Consider the following 27642-nt stretch of genomic DNA (forward strand, 5'->3'; position numbering starts at 1 on the left):
CACAGATCTATAATTATATAGATCTATAGTAAGTATGAGTTTACCATATACATGTTCTAGTTATTACCAAACAACAACAAAAAAGCAATGTGTTAAAATGTTTCAGCAAGAATTCATTTAATTATCTAGAAAAATTATACATTTCTATAAATTCATTAAAGGTTTAAACACACCATTTAAATTTTGTAGGTATACTTAGGTAAACCTGCCTTTTATGGAGGGGAACTATATACTATAATGATATTACAAAGTCTCAGGAAATATTCCCCAGAAAATACTAAGGGTATACTGAGATATATAGGTGGAAGTAACGTCAAAATTACAAGTTTTGCATAAAGACTCTTCTTTAAAAGTCCAAAGAAAAGCATGAAGAATAATGTATAGAAAATGTATGTGATTATAAACAGTATTAAAAATAAAGAGTTTAATTCTCAGGCCAGAAGGTCTAAAGGTCTTAGAGTAAGTTAGTCTTAAGATAAAGGGTCTTATACTTCAATATAATAATAAGACCTTATTAAGTAAAAAATCCTATAAAACTATTATACCAAAGTCATTATAAAGATAAAGACTTTGTTTCTATTCTACTTAATATTCTCATTAACAATTCAGAAAGATGTGAGCTGGATCCTACATATAAGTGTATACAAAACCAACTAGAGAGTCATACCTCCACAGTCCTGGAACACAGATAGAAGTATTTTTACTCAATGAAATTACTCAATGAAATTTATTGACAATTCCCTAGAACAGACAAAATACTGAAAACAATTAACTAAAATATTTCGTCAAAAACAGAATAAAGTTTAGAACAAAAAGTACAGAAATAAGAAAAGCCTCCGAATTAAGCTCTAGCAGATACACAATGCAGAAATAACCTACTTGTGGAAAATCTTCCTCACTCCCCACCCCAGCTTCCACCCATGCTGCACTATTGGGTTTAGATTTCCCTCTTCTGTGCTCCCACTACCTCTATCATTGTCCTTATCACGTTGGAATCCCATGTATACTTGTTATCATTTTGAGTTTGGAAACTCCCTCAGGGAAAGGATCTTGGCAATCCTATTCATCACTACATATTCAGTCACTTATTGAATTGAAACAAGTATCATGAAAAAGCCCAAGTTTTACTGCACACCAAATAAGGACACTAAATTAGGAATGTGATGTAGTTTTCTCTGCCTTGAATACTTGAATACACCTGAAATTACCCTTGAAGACGTGTCAATAATATTCACCTATTAGGTGACAGAAATTCAACTGCTCCAAATCATTCCACCTACTAGTACATTTATGTTTCATACTGAGTGCTATCTACTGAACTCACCTTACTCACATATTCAAAGAAGAAAAATGGCCAGTTCTAATTACCTGGTTGGTGTTATCAGGAAGAAAAGCCAGGGCTGCAGCAATACTGCCCTGGGCTGCCAACAAATTGGCATACTGACTCATCTTCTCAGCCAAAAGAACTCCTACAGTATTAGTGTCCATGGCTTGGGTGAGTTGTACAGCTTTTCGCAGGATGACAACTTTCTCAATCAGATCCTAAATGAGAAAAAGAAAGGAGAGTGAAGGAGAAACAGACAATGATACCAAGATGTATACTGAGAGGAAGCAGGAAAAGAGAAGGAGTTACTAAGATTTCCAAAGCCTACCAAAAGTACGGTACCTATTATCACCAATATTAAGAAAGTCTGCAAGAGCTGACCACCATCTAGGTAACTGAAAAAGCGAGGAGGAAGGTCTCCTACTCATGGTTAAGGAATAGGTTACCATCTTCTCCCAAACATCCTTAAATTGCCAGAGACTTGTCTCCTGAGCTAAAACAGGCAAATATCCAAAGTGAAAGTGACAGGCTGATGTCTGAAGGCAGAAACTGGGTTACCAGAATATATAAGAGGAAATATTATACTATTATACTATGTATACTATAAAAATAGTACTACTAAGCCTCCAAACAGGCTTAGCATTTCAACCCGAAGTTTCTCATAATGCTCTTCAATACCTATTCTTTCAACACTAGAGAGCTATGCTTCAGGTATAAAGTACAAGAGTATCCCATCTGCCCTTCATAAGTACACCAATCCAGAAGTGTGAAAACAAGTGTGTTTTCTCTCAGAAGCACTTAGAAGGAAAAACCTTGATTCCTACAAGACTTTTGGTTTCAATAGTGATCTTTAAAGCAACAACCATACTGAGAAAATCTCTCTGCAGAGGCAAAAAGAAACATTAGACTGAAATTTCTTGAGACTGCTGACTAACTGCTTAGGAATAAAAAAAATCTAAATATATAGTTACTCAGCGCCAGAGAATAGTCCCCACGTTTTTCACTTCCTCTCTTGCCCATGTATTAGTGCTGCACGGGATCCCATTTACCTCTTACTTTCATTTTCCCCGAACCATGAAGACTGCCCATTGGTACTGGGGACCCCTCCCATTCCTTACCTCACACCGTTTCTTTGCCCAAGGCACACAGGATCACTGGAGGCAGAGAAAGGAGCAGGAGGAAAAGAGGTAAACTCTATGGTTGTTTTCATGCTCTTGCCACCTACTTCCCTCAGTAACTACCATATCACAACTTGGTTCTCACAAACAGTTGCATTCCCATTTTACCATCCCATCATCTCAAACTCTGCCTCTCCAAACATAGCAATAAATACACATAATTATCCAGCAAAAGAGATTCTAAAACATAATTAAGTAGGGTGAAAGCAATGAACTTCTGGAACAAATCAATCTCTAGAATATAAATAGGGTGAAAGACAGTACTAGAAAGGAAGCACCTTTTGTTTCAAAGATACTAACCTGAAGGGACAAAGGATTGCTTCCATCTTGAGCTTTAGTCCAACATGCAACTAGTTTCTCTACATTCCCTGCACAAATATAGCAGAGACATGCCTGAGTCTGCAGGAGGCTATCACCTTCACTTTCAAGCCTGGTTCCCAAAAGATCTATAGATCAAGAGGAAAACAAATAAGATTATATACAAGGCAATCTGTGTATGAGGTCATGAGCAGCCCAATAATATTTTCAGAGGTATGGATCAAACTTCATAACCAATGAGTAGCAGGCAGAAATAAAATCACTGTCATGTAAATGTTCAGTAAATATTTATTTGTTAAATGAGTGGAAAATGAGTGACAAATTTTATATAATAAACAATTTCACAAGATTCTATACCTAGCTGTAGAATGGGTTTATATTTATTATATTAGAAAAAAATTAAAAGTGGGAAAAATATTTGAACAGAAAAATCCTAATGAACATTTAACTGCATTTCATCATGTCTGGTGCTTTTGTAAGCAGTGGACTAAAATATGGCACATTTGGAATAAACATCAATGATAGCTAGACTACTCTAAATTATTTATGATAGAAAGTTAATATCTTGTAAGTTTTACATTCTCATAAAACTTTCAAGGTTGTTCATTTTTATACTAGCCGCCTAAAGCTTCTGTTCTTGTACATAATGAATACTATTCCTTAGTCATCAGTTCAGTCATGGCCTTTAATGGTAATTTCTACTCAAATGTTATAATTATGAATTTTATCAAGCTAACATTTATTAAGTGAGAGCTAATTATGTGCCATTTTACATATGAAAAGACTAAGACTTAGAAATTAATTTTTCCTACGTCATATAGCTAGTTAGTGGCAGAAGCAAGAGTCTCAGTTTGGTCTGTCTGAAACCAATATCATTAAATAATATTATTTTAAAAAATGACTAGTAGGTATGGAGAAGCAACGCAGTTAATAATAACTGAGAAAAGCATTCAAATGAGAGCTTCGTTTTCTTATCTGTTGTTAGTAGGTTTACAAAAATTTCTAAATAAAATCTGCCATTAATTTTATTTACAATATACCATGCCATATACATAATATAAATATAAAGCTCATTTTCTTACCACAAAGGGCAGAAAATTCATCTGGTTTAGCATAAGTCAATACTGCAGCTAAAGCCTCTCTCCAATTTTTAAGATCACAAGACTCGACAATCTCTTTCCAGTTCTTCATCACTACTGCAGTAATTAGCTTAGGAAAGGAAAACAAAAGGAGAATTAAAAGCTTTTGGTATATTGATAAAAATTAACTCTGGCTAATCAATCAATCTTTCAAAACTACTACTCACAGTATTTCATGAAAAATAAAGTAGCAGCAAAGCGAAGTATATCCTTAAACCAACTGACATAAAAGATATTTTCCTCAACAACAACAAAATCACACTAACATGTTTTATAAAATGCTGAGAAGGAGAACTATAGGGTGTTACCAAAACATTTAACAGGAGGACATGCCTTTTAGTCTGATGGATCAGGAAAAGCTTTCTGAGCATACAGACATTTAAGATATGAAGTCAGAATTAATTTCATCGAGAAGGAAAAAACACTGCCGACCAATGGAACACTAAGGGCAAAGTCCTGGGAGAGAAAGGCACGTGGAGTGTGTAAGGAACTGAAAGGCAGCCAGTGTGGCTAAAAGATAACAGGGGAGGGAGTGACACAAGACAAGGCTGGGGACACCGACAGCAACCAAAGCTGCTGGGACTGAACACTGGGACAACTTTCATGGAAAGAAATTTAATATCATCAAGCAGGGGCTTAAAAATGTACAGACCCTCTGCACCAGAAATTCCATTCCTAGGACTACAGCCTCATTAAACAATTAGAAATTCACACAAATCTTTAGGCACAACAAGGATGTTTACTGCTATCTCAACTACATTAGGAAAATATGAGAAACTACCTAAACATCCCCAAATAAGAGAAATAATAAATCCCTACTATAGAATATTATAGAGCAATTTAAAAATTTTTGTAAGAATCTTTAAATGATACAGGAAAATGATTACAATGTAAGTGACAATATTTATACATAAAACCACACACACATATACCTGTATAATTGATTGTTTTTAAAAATTCTACAAATACATAGAAAGAGATACAAAAGGATATGTACCAATCTGATGGAAGAATTAGGGGGTATTAAAATTATTATCTTTAACATTTTCTATGTTCTAACTTTTCTACAATAAAAATATTTCATTTAAAATATTATATATGTAAACAACAAAAACTGGGATAATCATGCCAAGCTATCAACAATGACTATTTCTGGGTCAAGGAATTATGGATGGGTTTTTTTGTTCTTTACTGTTATCTGAATCTCAATTATCTATAATAAGAGTGCTTTGCTTTTATAAACAAATGCTGCTGTTTGTTTATTTTTAAAATAACATACCCTGGTAATTTTGCTTTGGGATTTTGCAAAGTACTTTTTCTGGGTTCGAGCCAAGAGTTCTTGTCCACCTGCTATGGCCAATATAATGGCATCAGCCATGCGGTTATCATGTAAACAAAGGTCAACAGCACTCTCAAAGTTACCCGTCAGCAAAGCCTGAGTAATTAAACCATCAATATCTGCAATAAAGAAATAACACACCCAAGTTAAAGTTTTTTGTTACAAGAAAAAAACACTACACCTATGAATTTTTACATACACGCACAATGGAGAACACAATGCTGATTTCTGAATATTACTGGTGGATTAATTTCTAACACAAACTGTTGATATCTATGGAAATATACTGAGATACATATAAGTAAAATCAGGTAAAATAACATATTTTCCAGATTGCCTAAAATGTAATAATAAAGATCATTTACAGTTTCTATCACATAGGTTTTAGATCATACCATCATTTTTAAGGTAGTGATTACATGTACTAAATGATAACTGAGTTCTTGTCAACCCTCTACCACCTGTGACAAAATGTTTCTAACTTAAACTCAGGGACTATTTGCTTTCAAATGGTTAAAAGAAATTAGAAATCAAAACCAACAGATTCTTACCCCCACTGATGGAGATGTTAAATGTTCCTCCAGCTGATGGTAGAAATTCAGATTCTTGTTTTTCCTCTTTAATGCGCTAAGGAGATGAAAAGGGCAGCAATTTAGCCAGATGAAACTGGAATAAATTACCAGCAAAACAAAATTTAAATATGATTATTCACTTACTGACTAGATGACATGCCAAGTTATCCCAGAAAATTTCTCAGATCCAAGTTTAAACTAAGAACTATGATTTCCTTAAGTATTAACTCTCATTATACAATCATAAATAAAATCCAAAGTCCTCAGAAATAACGTTAAACAAACTTAAGTGTACATATCCATATTGGGAGCTCAGAAGATACTGAAGCTGAAGAATTTTTGTTTTCTTAGATACCTCAACTAACAGTAGCTTGAAACACACAAAATGTTTTATTTATTTATTTTTAAATATTTATTTATTTATTTGGCTGCACCAGGTCTTAGTTGCGGCTCACAGGATCTTCATTACTGCGTTAGGGATCTTTAGTTGAGGCATGCGAACTCTTAGTTGCAGCATGTGGGATCTAGTTCCCTGACCAGAGATTGAACCCAGACCCCCTGCATTGGGAGCACAAAGTCTTAGCCACTTCCCACTTGTGGGAAGTCCCACAAGATGTTTTAAATTATACTATATTTAGATCTTTTTTTACATTTTTCTAATTCAGATCTTAAAACAACCTTGTTTTAAGGTTTCAACACATCTTGTTTCAACACATCTAAAAATTCTGTCTAATAGGTATAGTTATAAGAGTCTTTCGGTTTTAACTGACTCAGTCGTGAAAAAAAGAAAACCACCTGGCGTCCTTATATAAATGCAATATAAACAGATTATTTATAAATATACTAAAATTCAATTAGAGATTTTGTGTTCTCTTAAATTAGTCACACCTGGAACAGCAGGTTGGTCTGGTAAAAATATATACAGTTCTGTTACAAATTTCTGAAACTACTTGTAAGACTGAGTAAAAATAAATTCAATATTTTCTTTCTTTAGAAGAAAAGAAATATAATGGAGGCATACTGCTGGCAAATACTTTAAATGCTTTCTCTTCTATGCATAAAAATTCAAAAGACGACAAAAAATAAAATGTGTCAGAGATTATAGAGAAATTAAAAGAAAAAACACATCTGTCTTACATGAGATAAAATATCTATCTTCTGTGCTCGTGTTACCTATACATCTCAATGTTAGTGCCTAGAATTCAAAGTCAGGAGCATTTTTGAATTGGATAATTTTAGTGTAGAGCACAGTAGAGCATCATCTGTTAATAATGCTTAATTAGTTAATACTATTACAGGAGAATAACTATAACCTTAATTCTCTCCCCAACAAAAGAGAAGCATTTTAGAATTTAAAAACTGAAATTAAAAAATTGTAAAACTGGGCTTCCTTGGTGGCGCAGTGGTTGAGAGTCTGCCTGCCGATGCAGGGGACACGGGTTCGTGCCCCGGTCCGGGAAGGTCCCACATGCTGCGGAGCGGCTGGACCCGTGAGCCATGGTCACTGAGCCTACACGTCCGGAGCCTGTGCTCCGCAACAGGAGAGGCCACAACAGTGAGAGGCCCACGTACCGCAAAAAAAAAAAAAAAAAATTGTAAAACTTGTTATTCATACTGAAGAATAAATCAGATACTGATCTGATTATATTCACTAACAAACTTATCAAAAAAATCTTTTAACAATTTTTCAAATTTGCTTTCAAAAAGCAACTAATAAACTTTTATATATGGACTTCTGAAATATACATAAAGTGAAAAAATGCACAACTTATTATGTGCTGGTTATCTTTAGTGTGTAAGCTACTATGTTTTATTTTACATAATAATAGCATCATCAAGATAAAGGGGAAGATATTACCACCTTAAACAACATTTTTTCAAATATTCTGAAAGCACACATTGATGACTACTGTTTTGTTAAATATATATTTACCTATTAATTCACGAGTGTATTTACAAATGGCCCTCTCTTTGATAATACATAGTTAGTCCAGTTGTATATAAATGAAAGTACGTTTCTTTAATGTATCCTACAATTCTATGTATTCCCAAAATTAGTTCAAATTTTCAGCAAGATTTTACCCATATCCTGTATTCCTGAGTTAAATAAATGTTAGAAGATCCACTTCTAAGGAAAGTATTTTTTAATAATCATCTTGTAATAGTCTGTTTACTGAGGAATTATAACTTAGTAAAAGGTTGTAAGAAATTTTATATAATCAGAATATCCCCATATCACAAAGAACAATGAAAAAGTCAAATATGAGATGAGAAACAAGAACTTGTTGATTAATTTTCTAAGATGAAATATAATTAGAAAGCAAGGAAAGTAAATTATAGAATTATATATTAGTGGCTTAAAAAAACTCAGAAAATTAAAAGGAAAAAAATTAATGATACAACTCTGTTTTCAAGGACTCTTTTTACCTAGTTATAAAAATTGTCACTACAACTCAGGATGCATTTATAGTGAATCAGGATGATCAGATTATTTAGTGAAATATTCTTTACTTGGACTCAAAGTTCAAGATTAATTCAGAAGCTTATGCCACTGATAGTGAGTTGTAAATATTAATGTGTCAAGAAAAAACATTACCTTTACATGCAATGCAATGTGGATTTCTGAATAAAGTATCTTTTCAATTTGACATCTTGATATGCATCTGACCAAACTAAGTCAATCTCACATCAGCTGTTAATTTTAAACCATATAATCCAGAAGCTAGGTCAGAGAACTAAAAATTTTAGAGATGATACTTCTATCAAATTAGTAAACAGACTTCTACCTTAAACATCTCTAAGAAAACTCCAGCTTTATTTTGGAACAAGTAGTCAAGAAAATTTTCCATATTTCAATGTGAGATGAACAAATATCACATATTTTCCCAATGTACTTAAAAATGAGAAAAATAAGTACCTCTCCCAAGAGCTGCTCTTCAGCAGCAGGGCTCTCCTCCCCATCACTCTGTGCTACTTGGTCAGAGTCTTTAAGAGCCTTTGGTACACAAAACAATGACAGAGGAAAGTGAAGAATGTAGCATTAAAAGGTTATTAGTGAACAAGGAAGACAAAAGACCCAACCAACAACATTCAGAGCTAGTTTAATCATAAGAAGCAACACTAAGTAAATTTATTTGAGGAACAACATTAGAGGAAAAGCAGGGAGCCATTACTGCTAAGACCTAACACTTCTTTCCTGACAAACGTCCCTCAGCAACAAAGAGCTTAACGTTAAGTATCTGAGCAGTCACTGATTTCATTTTGCCTCTGTTGTGAAATTCAAACATAGGAATTTCTACTAGCTATAGCTAGCTCTACTAGCTATAACTTATGCTATTTTAAAGAGAATTATTCATGTATTAAAATGCCTACAATAAGCATTTGTTTTTAAACTGTAAAGCAATAAAACAAATTTCCTAAATTATATTTTCTTCTTTATGACCTAAACCAAAATTTTAGAAGGTAGCTATTTTTAAAGGCCTTCTCTTACCACATCAGGTCCATCCACTTTGTTCAAGGCCGAAGCAATCTGAAATAAAGACAACAACTCAGCTACCAAATGGAATTCTATTTCAAGGCATATAGCAAATGTTCACCTCTTACTCCATTGTCATTGGCAAAAATCCAAAATTCAGATCAGGGGTAGCATGTTTAAGAAAAGAATAAAATTTTTGCAGAACTGATTCTCAATGGTGCTAGTTTCAGTTACATGGATCTATTTTATTGCTCACACGTCATCTTACTCTGCTATTCAAATTGTAAAACTAACCTCAAAACAAGCATGTTTTCGTCTACTTTGTTTTAAATAAAATAACTATAATTTAAAAAAATATTTCTTCAGAGACTTACTATGGAAAGAACTGTTACTAGATGTATTTTGACAATCAAATTTTATTTCCTCATTTTTTGCTAACAGGTTTGCAGTAAAACTTTCATATTAATCTCTTGCAAACCAAGTTATAGCATCAAGAAGTTTAGACTAATAATAAAGTTAAATATAAAAAATCTAAAGGAGTGAGGAAAGACACATGACCAGTAAGCAGCGGAGCTGTGATGTGAGCTCAGGTCTATCTGACATTAAAGGGGACTAATCTTCAATGTGCTCAGCACTGACTGCCCAGAGTGCACAGTATTCAACCTGTTCCGCATATGCGATAATTCTGCAATGCTATAGAAGACTTCAGTCATTTTCAAAGAATGACAAAGGATTAATACAAATTATACAAAGAATTCTAAATATATCCTTCAAGGTTTCCAAAGTCAGAGTGTTTTAATTGCTGTTTATGTCAACACTGTGGAATAATTATTAAGCCGCTCTGAGAAGAAAACTATAAAACTGGAATATAACCTCCTTTTTTAAAAAGTAATCTTTTTTTTTTTACATTAAAATGTTAAGCAAATCACTTGGGCTTTTTGTTTATTCAGGTTTAGTAGAATAAAACACCCTTGTTCCAAAATATTTACTAGTTACTTGTGAGCTGGACCAACTTAATAAACAGTTTGGGAATTGTGGGCTGAAGGCATAAACAGCGGGGGTGCAAAACAGTACCCTCTTTTTCATCACTTAAGCTGTAGTGAATGCAGGGTGATCTCTTAAGTTTCCCCCCTCTCTTTCCTCCAGGGCCGCTGGCTACACCTCCTCTTAAAAAACTAAATGTCATTCCAGTGTTTGAGGTTCACAGCCTCTTTTCTTTCAAGGCCCAATTCTCCCTGACACAGCTCTTTAAATCGACTTTGAATTAAAGGTGGTTCTAGCAGCTTCTAAATTCAGGTACAATGAGGAGTTTCACCTTTAACAACGTGTATGAAAAACTTTGGCAACCAAGCATAAATTCTTATTAAATGTTTACTGAATGATTTGAAACAATCTGTGTTGAACTTTTTAAAAAATAAAAACACCTCTGCTACATAAATATTTTATTTGTGTAAGCACAGCCTTTAAACTTTTCCAAAAGTTTACCTTCTTTCCTAGGTCTTCTTTTCTATATCCTAGAAGTTCAAGGTATTTTCCACGAGAATCATCCTCAAAGTTTACCTTTAAAAGAAGACATATTCTTGAAACAAAGAATTGCATTTAAAGGCCTAATTTTTAATTAACTGCTCAAATTCCAAGCAGAATTATTAAAATTACCTGAAGTTTACTATATCAACCAAAAGGTTGTTTATAAGAGAATCCAAAGAAGTTTTTCTAAAGAAGTTATTTTTTAAAATAGTAAGCCTACTAGTAATTAATTACCCAGGTTGAATAAAACTTACATTTAAACTAATTTTTGTAAAAACAAAGTCATGTCCAAAGGTTACATGAGTGCAAAACTCACATTATGTGAAACACGTGATGTCCTAAAACTCTTTCTTAAAACTAAGACTTACTCACAAAATATAAAAATAAATTTAACCTGATTGCATTCAAGATTTCTTTTCTTTGGAAAACAGAATTGAGAAATAGATATTCCCATGGAGACAAAATGACAAACCGGAAAATTCTATTATTCTACTGTCGTAAATGCAACTCAGTAAAAGGAATGAGAAATGCCTCCAACCTCTCTCCCCTATACCTTTTCCCTCTTTCCCCATTTTCCTTAATTAGACCTACTACAAAAATTAAATACTCTGTGTTTTTATTATACTAAGCTCTATGTTCTAATTTTAAAATAGGTCTGTTGAATGTTATGTCTCTCTCACTTAAAATTAGCTATTATATTATTTTTTACTTATTAAAAAAGTATTTCATATTAGGCTTTTCACAGCAGAGAAGGAAGAACTCTTGACATAAAGTGTTAGGTCATGTACCCTCCATATGGTTTAATTTCATCAGGAGATCCCCAAATCACATTCTCTCGATTGTTTCTTCAACAGGAAGACAGATTTAGAATATGATGGAAATAGGTGAATTTGCAGATAATGAAATAAAATTGCTTAACACCAACTTTACCTTCAAAAAGGACCACACATTTTTCTCAAACTCAGTCTGAGAAGCATCAATCTTCTTCTGACAATAACTGACAAATCCTTGTGACTGCACGACCTGCTGAAGTTGGGCTGACCGGCTAAGGAATTCCTCTTCTGTTACGACCTGACTGATGCGCACGTGGTGCTGCTGCAGCTGCTGCTCAGCTCCCTGCTGAGGCTGTGTTCTGACACTCGCAAAGGTAACCAGTTTGCCTCCAAACTAGAATAGAACAAGTAAACAAAATCAGTTCCAACGACAAGGATGTGGCCCTCAAACGTACTGACTGTAAACCGGCTAAAGGAAAAGAACTCTGGCTCTGGATGCAATTGGTGATACACTCCCCTACTCCACAGTCTGACCCCAGCCTTCAATTATTTTTCCTCTTCACACCACCCACCTACTACATAAAAGGTCCCAGTTGCTGTGCCCCACAATTTCTCACCTACTTGCTTTTACTAACTTCCACATACTAAATGCTACTCCTCTTCAAAGCCTGGGCAAATGTCACCTCTGCCATCCCAGACACCCTCAGTATATTTTTTATATATATATATATATATATATGTATGTATATATATATATATTTTTTTGTGGTACGCGGGCCTCTCGCTGTTGTGGCCTCTCCCGTTGCGGGGCACAGGCTCCGGACGCGCAGGCTCAGCGGCCATGGCTCACGGGCCCAGCCGCTCCGCGGCATGTGGGATCTTCCCGGACCGGGGCACGAACGCGTGTCCCCTGCATCGGCAGGCAGACTCTCAACCACTGCGCCACCAGGGAAGCCCTATCTCTCTCTTTTGATTCAACTATTAGCTGTACGTATTTGCCTTTCTACTCTAGGCTCCACGTTTTAAAAGGTGGTGGATTATGCTGCTACAAAATATGCCATTTGACCTAAGGATTATTTTGAGCTGAAGAATACTGAAAAACAACAGGAGCAAGAAAGGCACCCTGACCTCCTCTTTTCTTTCTGAAAGCAGGAGATGAAACTCACATGTGAGAGCTGCTCTCCCTACACCAGGAGGAAAGATACATCCTTATCACCAGATATGGGAGTCCAGGATGGGAGAACTCTATACAAACAGACCTTGTTAAATAAAAATTATCTCCATCAGTCTCTACATATTTTAGTTACTGTTCCACAACTGCCATTCTTTGTTCAACCTAGCATATAAGCACTTAGGTTTTGCCACTCATTGGGGTTTTCATTTCTCTATGGGGGGGCTCCCAGGTACATGTTTGCTGTCATTCTCCTATTAAGCAGGCTGAGAACTCTTCCTTTGGCCTCTCAAATTCATTCCTCAGGTCTAGGTATTGATCTCTTCTGAAATCTCTTGATTTCTTTCTTTTACATTGCTATTTTTCTGCCTAATTCTTTTTGCACTGAACTGCTGTATGACTGCACATCTACTCTTGTCTTTCCCCCTTCCAAACCATACTACATACTCTCATCTTCCTAAATAATAGATCTTTGATTACATCACTTTGGGATTTAATTAATCTCTCATCCCTCTTGTCTGGTCTTCTCCACTATCTGCTCTCCTGCCTTTGAATCTTTGCTTTTATCACTTTCCACTTTACTTACTGAATCCTAACCATCCATCTAGTTAGTTATAATAAAACACTTATTATAAAATTATGTATGGACAAGGTTTAAAAGAAAAATCAAACTGTACAGAAAAGCCTCCCCGCCCCCCAATATAAGCTACTTGAGGACAGAGACTCTATCTAGTTCACAGGTATGTTTCCAGTGCCTAAAGTGGTACCTGACAAACAGAGGATGTTCACTATATATTTATCTTTGGAATGAAAAGCGCATGTCCACTCAGTAATACTGAAGTATTATAAAGACAACAAATAACACTCCTTTCTTCCCCACGTGAGTCTGGAACCCAGTACGAGAGATGGAGAATCAAAATATCAGCTTTAGTGCTGTCGTAAGTGCTACTAGGTTAGAGGCTATAGTTTAGATGTACAACCATAGTGGACCTTGTAACAATTAGAATGTAGACCCTCTCAAAAAGAAAAGAAGGAATGAAGGAAGGAGAGATAGAGAAGGAAAACAAGTTTAATAAAGTGGGGTAGGGAGAATGGTGCAAAGGTTGCACAACAAGGTGAATGTACTCAATACTGCTGAACTGTAAGTTTTAAAATGGTTAAAATTGTAAATTTTGTTATGTATATTTTATTACAATTTAAAAGAAAAAAGAAAAAAAGGGAGTAGGTTTCACTTTTCCCGAGAAACCTTTCTGAGTGATGAAAACTCACAAACATATCTCAAACTCAGCCCTCTTCCATCTGAGTGATCCTATAATAACACTTTACTGTAAGTCCTTTGTGTTTATGGACCATAAAAGCAAATCCACCTACTGAAAAGGAAGCCCCAACAGGTCTTCGGACCCACTTGGGTGGCTTCTTCAGAGGCAACACTATACGATGCTGAGCAGTCTGCTGAGGAATTTGTAACGGAGGAAGGGGCTGTCCTGTGCCAAACGGATCAAGATTCCCAAAAGACGATGAAAGCTAAAAAATAAAATAAAGTGAGATTTTTGAAACTTATGCAAGACTATATTACATGTTTTCAAGTCATATCCAAAAAATTTTTTATCACAATTATCCAATTAATTGGTATCATTGATCAGTAAAGTTATTTTCAAAATAATTACACAGTAAGATGATTTTTTTCAGGTGTTATAATAAAAAACCTTAACACTTCTTATTACCTTGTCAACTTGTTTCTGCCTTAAACCATCTGCACTCCCTCCCATGATAGAATAAACACTGATACGCCCATCGAAGGAAGCAGCTGATAAGACAGCAGGATTTCTGGGACACCACTGAATATCAAAGCACCACTGTGTGTTGGTGGGAAGTTCATATAACACCTAGACCGCAAAAAAAAAAAAAGTCAGAAAAAAGTATAGCCACTTTATAGCCAAAACAGCTGAATAAATATGATCAACAAATACAACTTTATTAAACATTTACTTTTACAAAGTATCCAGCCAGGAAAAACAACAATTGTAAAAATTTCTTTAAAGTACAAGAAAAGTTCATTATGATAAAAAAAAAAAGAAATGCTGCTCAAAATTTTGACCAGATTTGGAATAAGTACATCTTAAAAAATGAGGTTTTACTGTTTTTACTGAAATGGTACTAGAGGATGCACCCGAAAGACCAGAATACTCTATTAGGGTCAACTTGCTGAACTCTAAAAGATCGATGGGGTCCTAGCCAACTGACTTTGCCTGCCAAGATCCAAAGAACCACGTTTAGATTATTTGAAGATCAAGTTTCAAAAAAAATTCTTGAGAAGGAAAAATTCACCGAGAAGTTTGGCTTCTTGTCAAGTGAGAAAACATGTACACATCATTCTTATTATTGCAGAATCAAAGGAGAATTTGGCATTACCAGTTTTCTTTAGAAGGAAAAGAATATAGAAAAACTATTAAAAATGGCTGATATAAATAAATAATGTAATAATTGTTTACTAACTTTACAATGTAATAATGTAATAATTGTTGCTAACTCAGTGTGATGGTAACTGATGCTCTTAGGAGCACAGGTTTTATGGCTTTAAGAAATGAATCAAATTTACTTAACTTTGGCTTCCTTGACACTTAAAATAATGTTTTATTTTATAAGAAAACAAAATAAAGTGAAAAGGCATTTAGCCTGCTCCTCTTTGATGCTTAAACTGATTTATAAGACTATTAGCTTCTTGATATCTGAATCACTTGTCTATTCCTAATTTGCATTTGAATAAAAATCTATTACAATTTTTAGTTGCAGCATGCACTAAAAGTTTATTCCTTTAAAGTCCAAGCACACACAACTAAGCATATGCAAAAAATCATTTTATCAAATTACATAGTTGAAAAAGAACAGTAATTTCCATGAATTTTGAACTCACTTGGGAAAGCAGTGTAAAATGAAACACTTTCATTATTTGGTCTACAAATCTTATGAAGCAAAAATTATTATTTTTTCTCTTGTCTCCTCTAACATTAATGTTTCTATATTCTTACAGACATCACTGCAACTGAAAACTTTAAACCACAAATCAAATAACAAAAGTGCTTGCTTTAATTTTAATGTTACAGATTAAAACCTACCGAACAGGGCTTCCCTGGTGGCGCAGTGATTAAGAATCTGCCTGCCAATGCAGAAGACACGGGTTCCAGCCCTGGTCCGGGAAGATCCCACATAGCGCGGAGCAACTAAGCCCGTGCACCACAACTACTGAGCCTGCGGTCTAGAGCCCGCGAGCCACAACTACTGAGCCCACGCGCCTAGAGCCTGTGCTCCGCAACAAGAGAAGCCACAGCAATGGGAAGCCCGCACACCGCATCGCCACAACTAGAGAAAAGCCTGCGTACAGCAGCAAAGACCCAATGCAGCCAAAAATAAATAAATACATAAATTAATTAATTAAAAACAAAAAAAATACCCATCAAAGATACTTATTTTTACTAGCATACCATCAGGGCAACTAGGAAGGCACTTGCAATAAAAGTTTAAAAGCTGTAATTAGAATCCATGGTGCCTTGCCCACTAGTGAAAGAGAGGGAAACCATTCAACCATTAAGAAGAAGAAAAATATTAGGCAAAAGAGATTTTTAGCCCACAACCCAAAGCAAATGAAATTATATTTATATAATATTTATATTTAATAAGGTAAAATTCCCCATCTAAGTTTCCATGGGTAGAACATATGACAAATATTTTATTATAAAGTATTATATTCTTGCTGTAGAGTTCAGAAGAGAGATTAAAAACCTGCATCCACTGATTTCCAAAAATCAAAGAGGATCTTCAGGAAAGGTAAAGCAAGAAAAAGACCCAAACCTTGAACACTCCTACTTTGAGGACACTTATTTCCAGAAAATACATTAAATAAATCAAACCAAGTATTTCTGAGTCTAGTTAAACACCTTTGATTGGAAATGGCGGGTGGGGGGTGATTACTAGGTTCAAAGACACTATTTCAATGATTGATATCCCCAGATGAAACAGCTGAGCTTAGATAATGCTCATAATAAAATCTCTGCTAGAGTTACATTTCACGTACACCTCCGTCTACTTTCACGTTCTTAATTTTAATCATGTACTAAAGAATTCATATGGAAATTTTCTTATTCAACCAGAGATAAAATATTATAATAGCTGTAAGTTTGAGAAACATTTCCTCCCCATACCTCTCCTGTGTTTGGGTTGGAACAGAGAATCTTAGCATCTTTTCCACAGCTCAGCAACAATTCAGGATCCGCCATGCTCCAAGCAATTGCCAAAATCCCCCTATAAGAAACACAGATGAAGAAATTTTTAATCTTGAGAAAACCAAATTATTTTTCTCTAGGTTTTGGAGACACACACTGCTAAGAGAAGTATAATTTCATATAATCTTTCTGGAAAGCAACTTAGCAATGTGTATGCTGTTTGATCATTACAAAGATACTCAATACAGTATGCAGTGTATGACAGCAAAAAATGAAAACAAATGCCCAATAACACGGACAGCGTAATAATAAATTGCAGATCATCTTTTAAGGAGAAAATATGTAGTTAAAAATTATGCTGTAACCTACTAGAGAATGGATTTGAGGATATGGGGAGGGGGAAGGGTAAGCTGTGACAAAGTGAGAGAGTGGCATGGACATATATACACTACCAAACGTAAAATAGATAGCTAGTGGGAAGCAGCTACATAGCACAGGGACATCAGCTCCGTGGTTTGTGACCACCTAGAGGGGTGGGATAGGGAGGGTGGGAGGGAGGGAGATGCAAGAGGGAAGAGATATGGGAACATATGTATATGTATAACTGATTCACTTTGTTATAAGGCAGAACCTAACACACCATTGTAAAGCAATTATACTCCAATAAAGATGTTAAAAAAATTATGTTGTAGAAATCTGTTTCTTATTATTATACACTGTTCACCAATGAAAAAAGGTTAACTCTGTACATAAATTTGTATAAAACATATAATTACATTAAATACTTGCATAAATGGGGTTATGTATATATAAGGATATGTACAATAAAAGTTTTACCTATGGATGGGTAGGAAATCTATTTCATGTTTTCTACTCTTTGTTTACTAACTTTCTACTTTTCGTTACTGGAGTAGTTCTCCTATTACATGAGTTTTTTTTAACTGAAAGGAAGCATTTTAAATTTGCCTCACAAAGAAATATTACAGATCTAAATACTAAAGATTTGATTTTATAATTCTTTTTGTGTTTTAATATCCTTTGGATTTTTTATACTAAGTATAAACAGAGTAGTATTTTTGGTAGATATTTTGAAAATTCAGATTAGCATCCCCTGTAAAAATAAAAAAAAACCCTCTATCCCACCATCCAGAAAAAAGTGCTATATAATAGTTTGTTTTTTCTACATTCATGCCTCTGCTGTTTAGAGATGAAAGAAGGAAAGTTAACATTACCAGACCATGAAGAAAAATACTAGAAACTACAATTTAAATACTGGATACTAGAAAATAGTAGAAATACAGCTAGTAGATAACAGGGACTAGAAAAACACTAGAAACTAGAATTACGTTTGTGTATTTCTTAAAACAAAAACATACAAATTAATAATCTTAAATTTTTCTGAAAACATTACAGTAATTCTAAGATACAGTTTTTCAATTTCCAAAATACAGATAAACTTTATCATCAAAGTATATATTGTTTTTATTTTCCCCAAAAGTTGTTTTTAATTTGATGATATTTCTTACAATCTAAGTCCTCTCAGAATCAGGAAAATACGCTATAGGAAAAGGACCCAAATTATTTAAGAATGCCTTTTGTTTCCAACGTTTTATTTTATTTTATTATTTTTTTCAACATTTTATTTTTTAAGCATTAAAATCTTTGTAAAAATTATAAGGATAGTGTGATATACACCCTTATACTCCTCACCTAGATTCACTGATTTGGCCACATTTACTTTATGTCTTTCTCTTTCTCTCTATATATTGACCATTTGAGAGTTAAATGCAGCTATTATGACATGTCACTTCTACACTTATCTCTGGGGATAAGAACATTCTCCTATACAATCACAATACAATTACATACTGAAAATATTTATCATTTATATGCAATACTTTAGAGTCCATATTCAACTTTCCCCAATTGTAGCAATAATGAACTTTTATTGTCTCCGCTCTTTAGAATCTAATCATGCATGTCAAAAATTTCAAGGTATGTCAAGAAAGCCTTTTAAAGAAATCAATATCATATTTAATATCACATGTTAAGGAACATTTAGGTTCTTACTAAGTATTAAAATCACTGAATTGTAGAACTGGAAGGGACCTTAAAGATCATATTATAATCATAATATACTCCAACTCTTGCATTTACTAGAGGGAGAAAATTGAGAACTAGTGAGGTTGATTTGCTCCTGGCACCCAGTATGGTATTCTATCTTGCTAAATTATGACCACTCCTAAAATTGGCAGCAGAATGTAATGTTAAGACCATAGATACTAGGATCAGTATGTATGGGTTGGAAGTCAGCACTTGACTAGTTTTGAGACCTAAGCCAAGCTTATTAGCCTTGCCAAGCTTCAATTTCCAATGTGTAAAATGGGATAATAGTATTTACACCATAGGTTTGTTATGAGCCTAAATCAAGCTAACATTTGCAAGTTTGGGATTAACATATACACACTGCTATATTTAAAACAGATTCCCAACAAGGACCTACTGTATAGCACAGGGAACTCTGCTCAATACTCTGTAATAAAAGGGCAGGAATTTTTGTCTGTTATATTACTGAATCCTAGCACAGTGCTTGGTACAGAGTACGTGTTCAATAAGCAAGTGTTGAATGAATAAATAAAACCTTACCCAGTGTGAGAAAAATATTAAAACACCTCAGAATCATCCTTTCTTTACAAAGAGCTTATTGAAGCATAATATCTAAACAGGATTACATTCTGACCAGACTCTTTTCTCCTTTATAAGAAGCTCAAGGAGAGGTCACAAACCTTAAGACTTCTCAAAGTGTGTAATTCCACTACGGGGCGGGGGCGGGGGCGGGGGTGGGGCGTGAAGGGATTTAAGATTTTAGTTTACATATCCCCAAACAGGAAAGAAGAAAAAAGCCCGAAGTACTTAGAAAGTACTATAACATTAAAAGGGATTTGTTTCTCGTTTAAAAACATTGAACAAATGTGCATGAACTCCCTGGGTACCTGAATATTAATGATAGGAAATGTGCGTAATTACAAACTAAATTTTTTTTTTTTTTTTGGCCACGCCGTGAGGATTGCAGGATCTTAGTTCCCCAACCAGGGATGGAACCCGTGTCCCCTGCAGTGAAAGCACAGACCCCTAACCACTGGACCAGCAGCGAGTTCCCACAAACTAAATTTAATGTTACTAAAACTAACACAAGACAATTCTCATACCTTTTTTAGAGCATCCACACATTTATTAAAATTAAAGGCAGAATGAACCACCTAATTTCTCAAAAATGTTTGCTTTTTAAATTAAGATAAACACTCAGGGAAGAGATATGGGAACATATGTATATGTATAACTGATTCACTTTGTTATAAAGCAGAAACTAACACACCATTGTAAAGCAATTATACTCCAATAAAGATGTTAAAAAAAAAAAGATAAACACTCAGAAATAAAACAAACTTTTCAATTGTTGCTTGACATTTAATGTTACGGAAGACTCTTGATAAGTATGATGAACCAAATAAAGATCAAACTGTATAAGGTCATGAGTTGTCCCAAAATGTTGTGATATACTAGAATTTTGATCTATTAACTGTTATTTGAAATAAGTAGTGGAAAATCCATTAACACATTTTCATGTTTTTGTGATATGATTTGATTACCATTTTTTGGTATAGAATATCAGATGACTATTGCTTAAAATAAAAATAAACCATTTACATTGACTTTTACAAGACAGAGACAAAGTAGATTCCCTAATTTAAAAAAATTATCTGGGACTTCCCTGGTGGTGCAGTGGTTAAGAATCCACCTGCCAATGCAGGGGACACAGGTTCAAGCCCTGGTCCGGGAAGATCCCACATGCCACGGAACAACTAAGCCCGTGCGTCACAACTACTGAGTCTGTGCTCTAGAGCCCGCGAGCCACAACTACTGAGCCTGTGTGCCACAACTACTGAAGCCCGCGCACCTAGAGCCTGTGCTCCACAACAAGAGAAGCCACCACAATGAGAAGCCCGTGCACTGCAATGAAGAGTAGCCCCTGCTCACCACAACTAGAGAGAAAGCCCGTGCACAGCAAAGAAGACCCAACCAAAAATAACTAACTATATAAGTAAATAAAAAAAAATTATCTGATAATTCAAAGTAGTAAGTAAATACATTTTTTTAAATACACAAATTAAGTGTTTTTGGAAGAGCAGCAAGATACCTGGCATGGTTTTCCAGGACACGGAGTGGAGAGGAGGCAAAGCGAAGATCCCACATCTGGATCACTGGTAACCTGTCATCCTCAGAGGCAAGGACCATCTGAGTAGCAACATCAGGATGCCACGCCAACCCAGAGCAATGCATCTGTACATAGTTAAGGCTCACATTTTTATCAGTCATACTATTTTATTTATTTATTTATTTTTAGTCATACTATTTTATGAAAAGCCAAAATGAACATGAGGAATATGCCTTTGTTAAAGCAAACAGTACCAAACATCAGCTCAGGCTTATTAAAAAAAAGAATTCTTATTTATTTAATCATTATTTTAATCTATTTCTATTTATTTAAAATTTCAGTTTATTAAAAAACTCCATACAGCTATTAAATTCTATTAAACACTCTTAAACAGTAGTATTAAACATAAAAAGTTTAAAGGTTTTCAATTCAGCCAACCCTTTGATACATAAAATCATTCTGGGCCAGAATAATTCTATACCAAAAATGAGATCTCCTGTCAAAATTGTAACTAGGGGAAAAGTTTTATATAAATTTAAAATTTAATACTTTCAGAAAAATTAAAATAAAGAGATAAGATTTAAATGACAAAAAAATTCATATCTTTCCTCTATTTCACCATAAAAATCAAGATAAAGTGTCTAAAGCAACAACTACTATTTCAATTTTCACATGGGATAAATTAACATTATTATTGAGAACTACCTGGAAGTTCAGATACTATTAAGTATTCCAAAAGATGACTGAAATGCTTATTGTATACTTTATTCCACTGAAATTTGTTTTAAAATTTTTGACTCACTGAAAAATAATACCCTGAAGAAACATTCTTGTAAAATTTTGTTGTTGTTGTTATTATTGTTGTTTTTAAGTTATATATGTATTCTCTGATTTAGGCAAACTCGTTTTTTTTTTAAATGTCCAACTAAACAATGTAATTAAAAACAAATTAACAAGACAAGGCCTAAACTGTGTCTAAATTACTTTATAGCACATGATGACATAATATTAATGAATCTATAAAGCTGAAAATGTAATGTGTTATACAACAGCATATACTGTGTTAAGTGGGAGAACATCAGCTCACTTTAGCAGTGCCTAATCAGAAAAGATGAAGCCAGGAGTCTGGAAACTACAGCTTCATAGTCATAAAATTACTAGCAGGGAAAATTTTTACATTCTTGAGAAAGCTAAAGATGAATTAAAAAGTTGCTATAATGCTTTGTAACAGCTAGCAAAGCAAAACAACCAGTATATCATGGAATAACCCCCTTGATTAACCAATCTTTTTCTTCATCATTAATATATCCAGTGTGGTTTAGTAGGAATTTTATTATTTTCCCCAAAGGAAGAAACCTCTCATTCCAACATGATTGGTCCATAAAAAGACAGGATTTGACTTTATAGAAATTTGATTTGTTGCCTACTCTGACAAACTATATAGGAATAGCTACAGCAGGAATAAAACATGTTTGTCACAAATCAATCACAAACTTACCCTGTTACTATGATCACTGACTTTGATGATGGGTTCATTTTTTCTAAGATCCCACACAGTGGCCCGGCCACTGGGATTGGCTGATGCCAAAATATGCTGAACTTGTCTGTTCCATGCAATGCAGCTGATATCTTCTGGGGGCTATAAGGAATAAACTACTAAAAGCCATTTCTCAATAATAATCAAATTTAACTACAAAATATAATTCTTTTTAAAAACTGGATTACTTAAAAATCGGATCTATTCATTCCAAAAATTTATTTTTATATTTTTAAGTTCTCAACATCATGCAATAGAGTTTAAGGCTCAGGTATATGCCAATTCAAGTATTTTACCTTGTTTATCACCAGGCATTTATTAAGCTCCTGTTACAAACCAAGCACTGTTTCTTTACTTTGCAACTGCTCCAAGGTAGATAACAGACCACAAAGTAGATGCTGGTCAATATGACAGACATCTAAGCAGAGCAAAAGTTACAACCTAGACCTAGAAAACTATCTTTAATAAATGGTAGGCCACACACTATTATTATGCTACCTTTCAGATCGCCAAAATGTTAGGGCCCGTTATAATGACCACTCAAATTGAATAGTCCATACCAGGGGTCCCCAACCCCCGGACCAGTACCAGTCCACGGCCTGCTAGGAACCAGGCCACACAGCAGGAGGTGAGCGGCGGGTGAATGAGCGAAGCTTCATCTGATCTGTATCTACAGCTGCTCCCCATTGCTCACATTACTGCCTGAGCTCCACCTCCTGTCGGCATTATGGTGAGTTGTGTAATTATTTCATTATATATTACAATGTAATAATAATAGAAATAAAATGCACAATAAATATAAGGCACTTGAATCATCCCAAAACCACCCCCCCACCCCAGTCCGTGGAAAAACTGTCTTCTGTGAAACCAGTCCCTGGTGCCGAAAAGGTTGGGGACCACTGGTCTATACAACATAAAGAAACTCAAGGAGGCAGGGGGAGGATTGTTCTTTCTCAACTTATTAGAATTACATAAGAAACAGGTTGAGTGTTTTTTTTAAAAATAAGTTTCCTCTCTAGTCTATGATTTTTATTGTAAGGTTGGATATTGTTAAGATACCATATTATATAAAATACTAAACTATATAAAATATTATACCTAAGAAAATTATTAAAGACTTTATTTTATTTACTACCATAAGTCTAGTATATCAAACAGTGTCTGGCACATGGTAAGTGCTAAATAAATATTTACTATTGAAGGATTCACTGATACTCTAAAGAAACATATTTATTAATACTTTACTATGTTGAAAGAAAATCAGTGACATTTAAAAACTGATTTTAAACAAATATATTCTGTGTGAAAAAAACAAAGTGTAGAAAAATTGATTTTGGTTCTTTTGATTACATTGAAATCAATGTAATACCTGCGTTTTGGCTCCTGGTGTCATTGGAGTTGCAAAATTGTTTAAATCCCAAATGTAGATTTCAGATTCATTAGCACCAGAGGCCACCAGATTAGTCTGTAATAAGAAACAATTAACAACTAAATAGCACTTACAAATAATTAAGAGAACTCAGAATAATCCAATTCAGAGCTGGAAAGACCTGTCTGTTTTAAGGCATATAATTTTTCTAATTAAAAAAGCAAAATGTATGAATTCCTAAAAACTATGCATAACAATCTGAAATGTATATAGTTTTTTAAAGAAACATTATAAAATTCTATTAAACTAAAAAGACAATACATCTACTGACATTTTAATATAAGACATTAAAAAGTAATTGCATGGATAAATTCTTAATTATGCAACTATATGGGCATTACTGCTTGTGGTTTGCATCTCTGGAAGGGGACCTGTTGTGGGAGGCAAAAATAAGTCACCAATTATTGCTTCAGACAAATAGCCAAATCCTAAAATAATGGCATCTATCTCAGGATACCTCAAAGCCAGCCTCTGGAGCTGGACCAAGATAGGGCTAGCAAAATCTCTTGTCTTAAATCCTCACATATTTATTTATTAAAAATTTTCTTTTATTGAAGTATAGTTGATTTACTTCAATTAAAAAAAATAGTTGTTTTAGTTTCTGGTGTACAGCAAAGTGATTCAGTTATATATATATATTATCATATTCTTTTCCATTATGGTTTATTACAGGATATTGAATATAGTTCCCTGTGCTATACAGTAGGACCTTATTGTTTATCTATTCTATATAAAGTAGTTTGTATCTGCTAATCCCAAACTCCTAATTTAGCCCTCCCCTAGCCTTTTCTCCTTCGGTAACCATAAATTTGTTTTCTATGTTTGTCCTCACGTATTTACATTTCATTTATGCTCAATCTTGTTACATTTCATTTATGTTCAATCTAGTTCCTGGTGGCACAATTTTAGGGTCAAAAAGACCCTAAAATTGTGATATGAAGTACAGGAAGATAATGAGGTTCATATACTGACCTTCATCCTTTACTGTTCACTCTCATTAATACTTCTATAAACAACTGACATATAACTATGAAAACAGAGGAATTCTGGTAGTAGCCATCTATGATACAAGACACTAACCAAAAATCAGCAGCTGATTAATCCAATTAACAAAGGAATTAGCTATCTAATCTGAAGAGTAGACGCAGAAATGAAGAAGTTAGGGTTTCTATATTTCTATACCCAAAGTATCTATTTATAATACAAGAAAAATAACTATTTTAAACTTTCTTAAGATAATATTCAGGCTTCCCTGGTGACGCAGTGGTTGAGAGTCCGCCTGCCGATGCAGGGGACACGGGTTCGTGCCCCGGTCTGGGAAGATCCCACATGCCGCGGAGCGGCTGGGCCCGTGAGCCATGGCCGCTGAGCCTGCGCGTCCGGAGCCTGTGCTCCGCAACGGGAGAGGCCACGACAGTGAGAGGCCCACGTACCGCAAAAAAATAAAAAATAAAAAAAATAAAAATAAAAAAAAGATAATATTCATTTTCTGGTTATACTCAAGTATCCTAATAATTCAAGATCTTTATTTATTTTTAAAATTTATTTATTTTTGGCCGTGTTGGGTCTTCATTGCTGCATACTGGCTTTCTCTAGTTGCAGCGAGTGGGGGCTACTCTTCGTTGTGGTGCGCAGGCTGCTCACTGCAGTTGCTTCTCTTTGTTGCAGAGCACGGGATCTAGGCACATGGGCTCAGTAGTTGTGGCGCATGGGCTGAGCTGCTCCGCGGCACGTGGGATCTTCCCGGACCAGGGATGGAACCCGTGACCCCTGCATTGGCAGGCAGATGTTCAACTGCTGCACTACCAGGGAAGCCCTTGAACCCTCCATTCTTCAAACAAATACACTCACTCATCAATCTGCACAGGCACAGTTTTAGCTTTCAATTTCAAGACTGAGGCACAGCAGATTCATATACTTATATAAAATAAGCAGCACATTATCTCAAGAATTAAGAATAAATGTCAAAAGTCTAACCTGGAAAATGTTCACATCCAAGGCTCTCACTGGGCCAGTATGTTTGTCATTCTGGGCAATCACAACTTCCTTATCACCAGCTATAATTTTAGAAGGATCATAAAGAATAATATTTCCATTTTCACCACCTGCAATCAGAACTCCAGAGACATCTCCTTTGAAATCCATCTTATGAGGCCCCCAAATCAACTTGTGGTACCTTTAAGAGAAAATGAGCAAAATAACTCTTTTTTGAAGTCAAATAAATGTAGAAAGGAATCTGAAATTATACATTTAATTGTTTTCATAAATACTTCAAAAACACTGCTTCTCCTCTATTTCTGGTAACTGCATAACTTGGTGAAATGGCATTTTAGTTTTTATTTATACTCATACATACATGTTTCATTTTGTAATCTTGAAGAGTATAAAAACTCTTTTGTAGAGCTAATATGACAAAGTACACTTGATTTGTGTGTCAAAAGATATGAGCTTAAGAATGGTTTTACCATTTAGAATCTGTGAGACCCTAAGCCAGTTACTTTGGTTCATTTATAAAATAGAGCTAATCAACCACCTCCCTGATTTTACTTGACTACAGAAGTACTAACAAATTACTTGTTAAATAGTAAAGGAGTTAAGGGAGTCATCTGAAATTTTCTAAGAAAAATAATGTATTCTGAGAGTAGAAAAGTGACATCAAAATTATGTCTATTATGACAAGTACCCCATTGGTGGAGAATAAAAGATTATGGTTTGGCAAGGTGGCAGCGTGGAGATATACAAGACAAATGGTGGTGAGGAGAAAAACTGCTAGACAAAAGGTATCTGGGGTTCCCATCACAGTGGGAGGGCTTGGAAGACTATGGGAGGTCCCATGAGACTCCATCATCTGAACTGTATTGTTAGCTAAGGTAAAACTCTTCCCCAAAACTTGCCAAGCTATTAAGCCATAAAGCATAGTTTACTACTCAAAGAAAAGTGTCCTTCTCTGCATTATAATACAGCTTAAGTACTTGGAAAGGTGATCTAAACACCTATTGTATCAGAAATCATGTCAATAAAATTCTCTGTGAAATGTATTTTTAAATATAGATAAGTACAAGGGGAAAAAAAAAACCAACCTCCATTCAGGGAAAATCACTATTAATATCTTAATATTCATCCAACTACTCCTTTTTCTAGTCGTACCTACCTTTTTTTGTAAACAGGTGAGATAAAGGAGATAAAAGAAAGTAACTCTACTATATCATATGAAGAAAATACTAGAAACTAGAGCCTCTCCTTCCTATCCTACACATAACAGTCAGTAGTAAAAAATTCAATAAAACAGATAGACACTTCTTTTACTTCCGTAGAAATGCACTCGCATTTTTTCACAAAATATTTCACGTCATTGATAGTATTCCTTACAGTTTCTAATAACGGAACATCAACCACAACATATAACTGAATAATCATGTGAATT

The 27642-nt window shown here is 34.6% G+C and overlaps 1 protein-coding gene across 18 annotated transcripts in view; it reads right to left on the reverse strand.

Annotated features, from left to right (window-relative positions):
* Window positions 1-27642, reverse strand: part of SEC31A (SEC31 homolog A, COPII component) — a 74324-nt gene that overhangs the window by 25207 nt on the left and 21475 nt on the right. For 16 of the 18 annotated variants that reach the window (XM_027087506.1, XM_027087507.1, XM_027087509.1 and 13 more), the window contains 16 exons: window positions 26196-26394; window positions 24159-24254; window positions 22751-22891; window positions 21235-21377; window positions 17016-17115; window positions 14541-14702; window positions 14188-14340; window positions 11803-12039; window positions 10831-10905; window positions 9361-9399; window positions 8788-8865; window positions 5850-5925; window positions 5239-5417; window positions 3903-4029; window positions 2803-2948; window positions 1369-1542 (listed from right to left, as the gene is read on the reverse strand). In XM_027087506.1, the coding sequence (XP_026943307.1) occupies window positions 1369-1542; window positions 2803-2948; window positions 3903-4029; window positions 5239-5417; window positions 5850-5925; window positions 8788-8865; window positions 9361-9399; window positions 10831-10905; window positions 11803-12039; window positions 14188-14340; window positions 14541-14702; window positions 17016-17115; window positions 21235-21377; window positions 22751-22891; window positions 24159-24254; window positions 26196-26394 (2125 nt within the window). The remainder of the gene's footprint in view (window positions 1-1368; window positions 1543-2802; window positions 2949-3902; window positions 4030-5238; window positions 5418-5849; window positions 5926-8787; window positions 8866-9360; window positions 9400-10830; window positions 10906-11802; window positions 12040-14187; window positions 14341-14540; window positions 14703-17015; window positions 17116-21234; window positions 21378-22750; window positions 22892-24158; window positions 24255-26195; window positions 26395-27642) is intronic. The other 2 variants (XM_027087513.1, XM_027087520.1) reach the window with 1 other exon arrangement.

The sequence above is a fragment of the Aethalodelphis obliquidens genome, unplaced genomic scaffold (genome assembly GCF_003676395.1).
Source record: "Aethalodelphis obliquidens isolate GAN/ISIS:26980383/991018 unplaced genomic scaffold, ASM367639v1 scaffold59, whole genome shotgun sequence".
Lineage (NCBI taxonomy): Eukaryota > Metazoa > Chordata > Mammalia > Artiodactyla > Delphinidae > Aethalodelphis > Aethalodelphis obliquidens.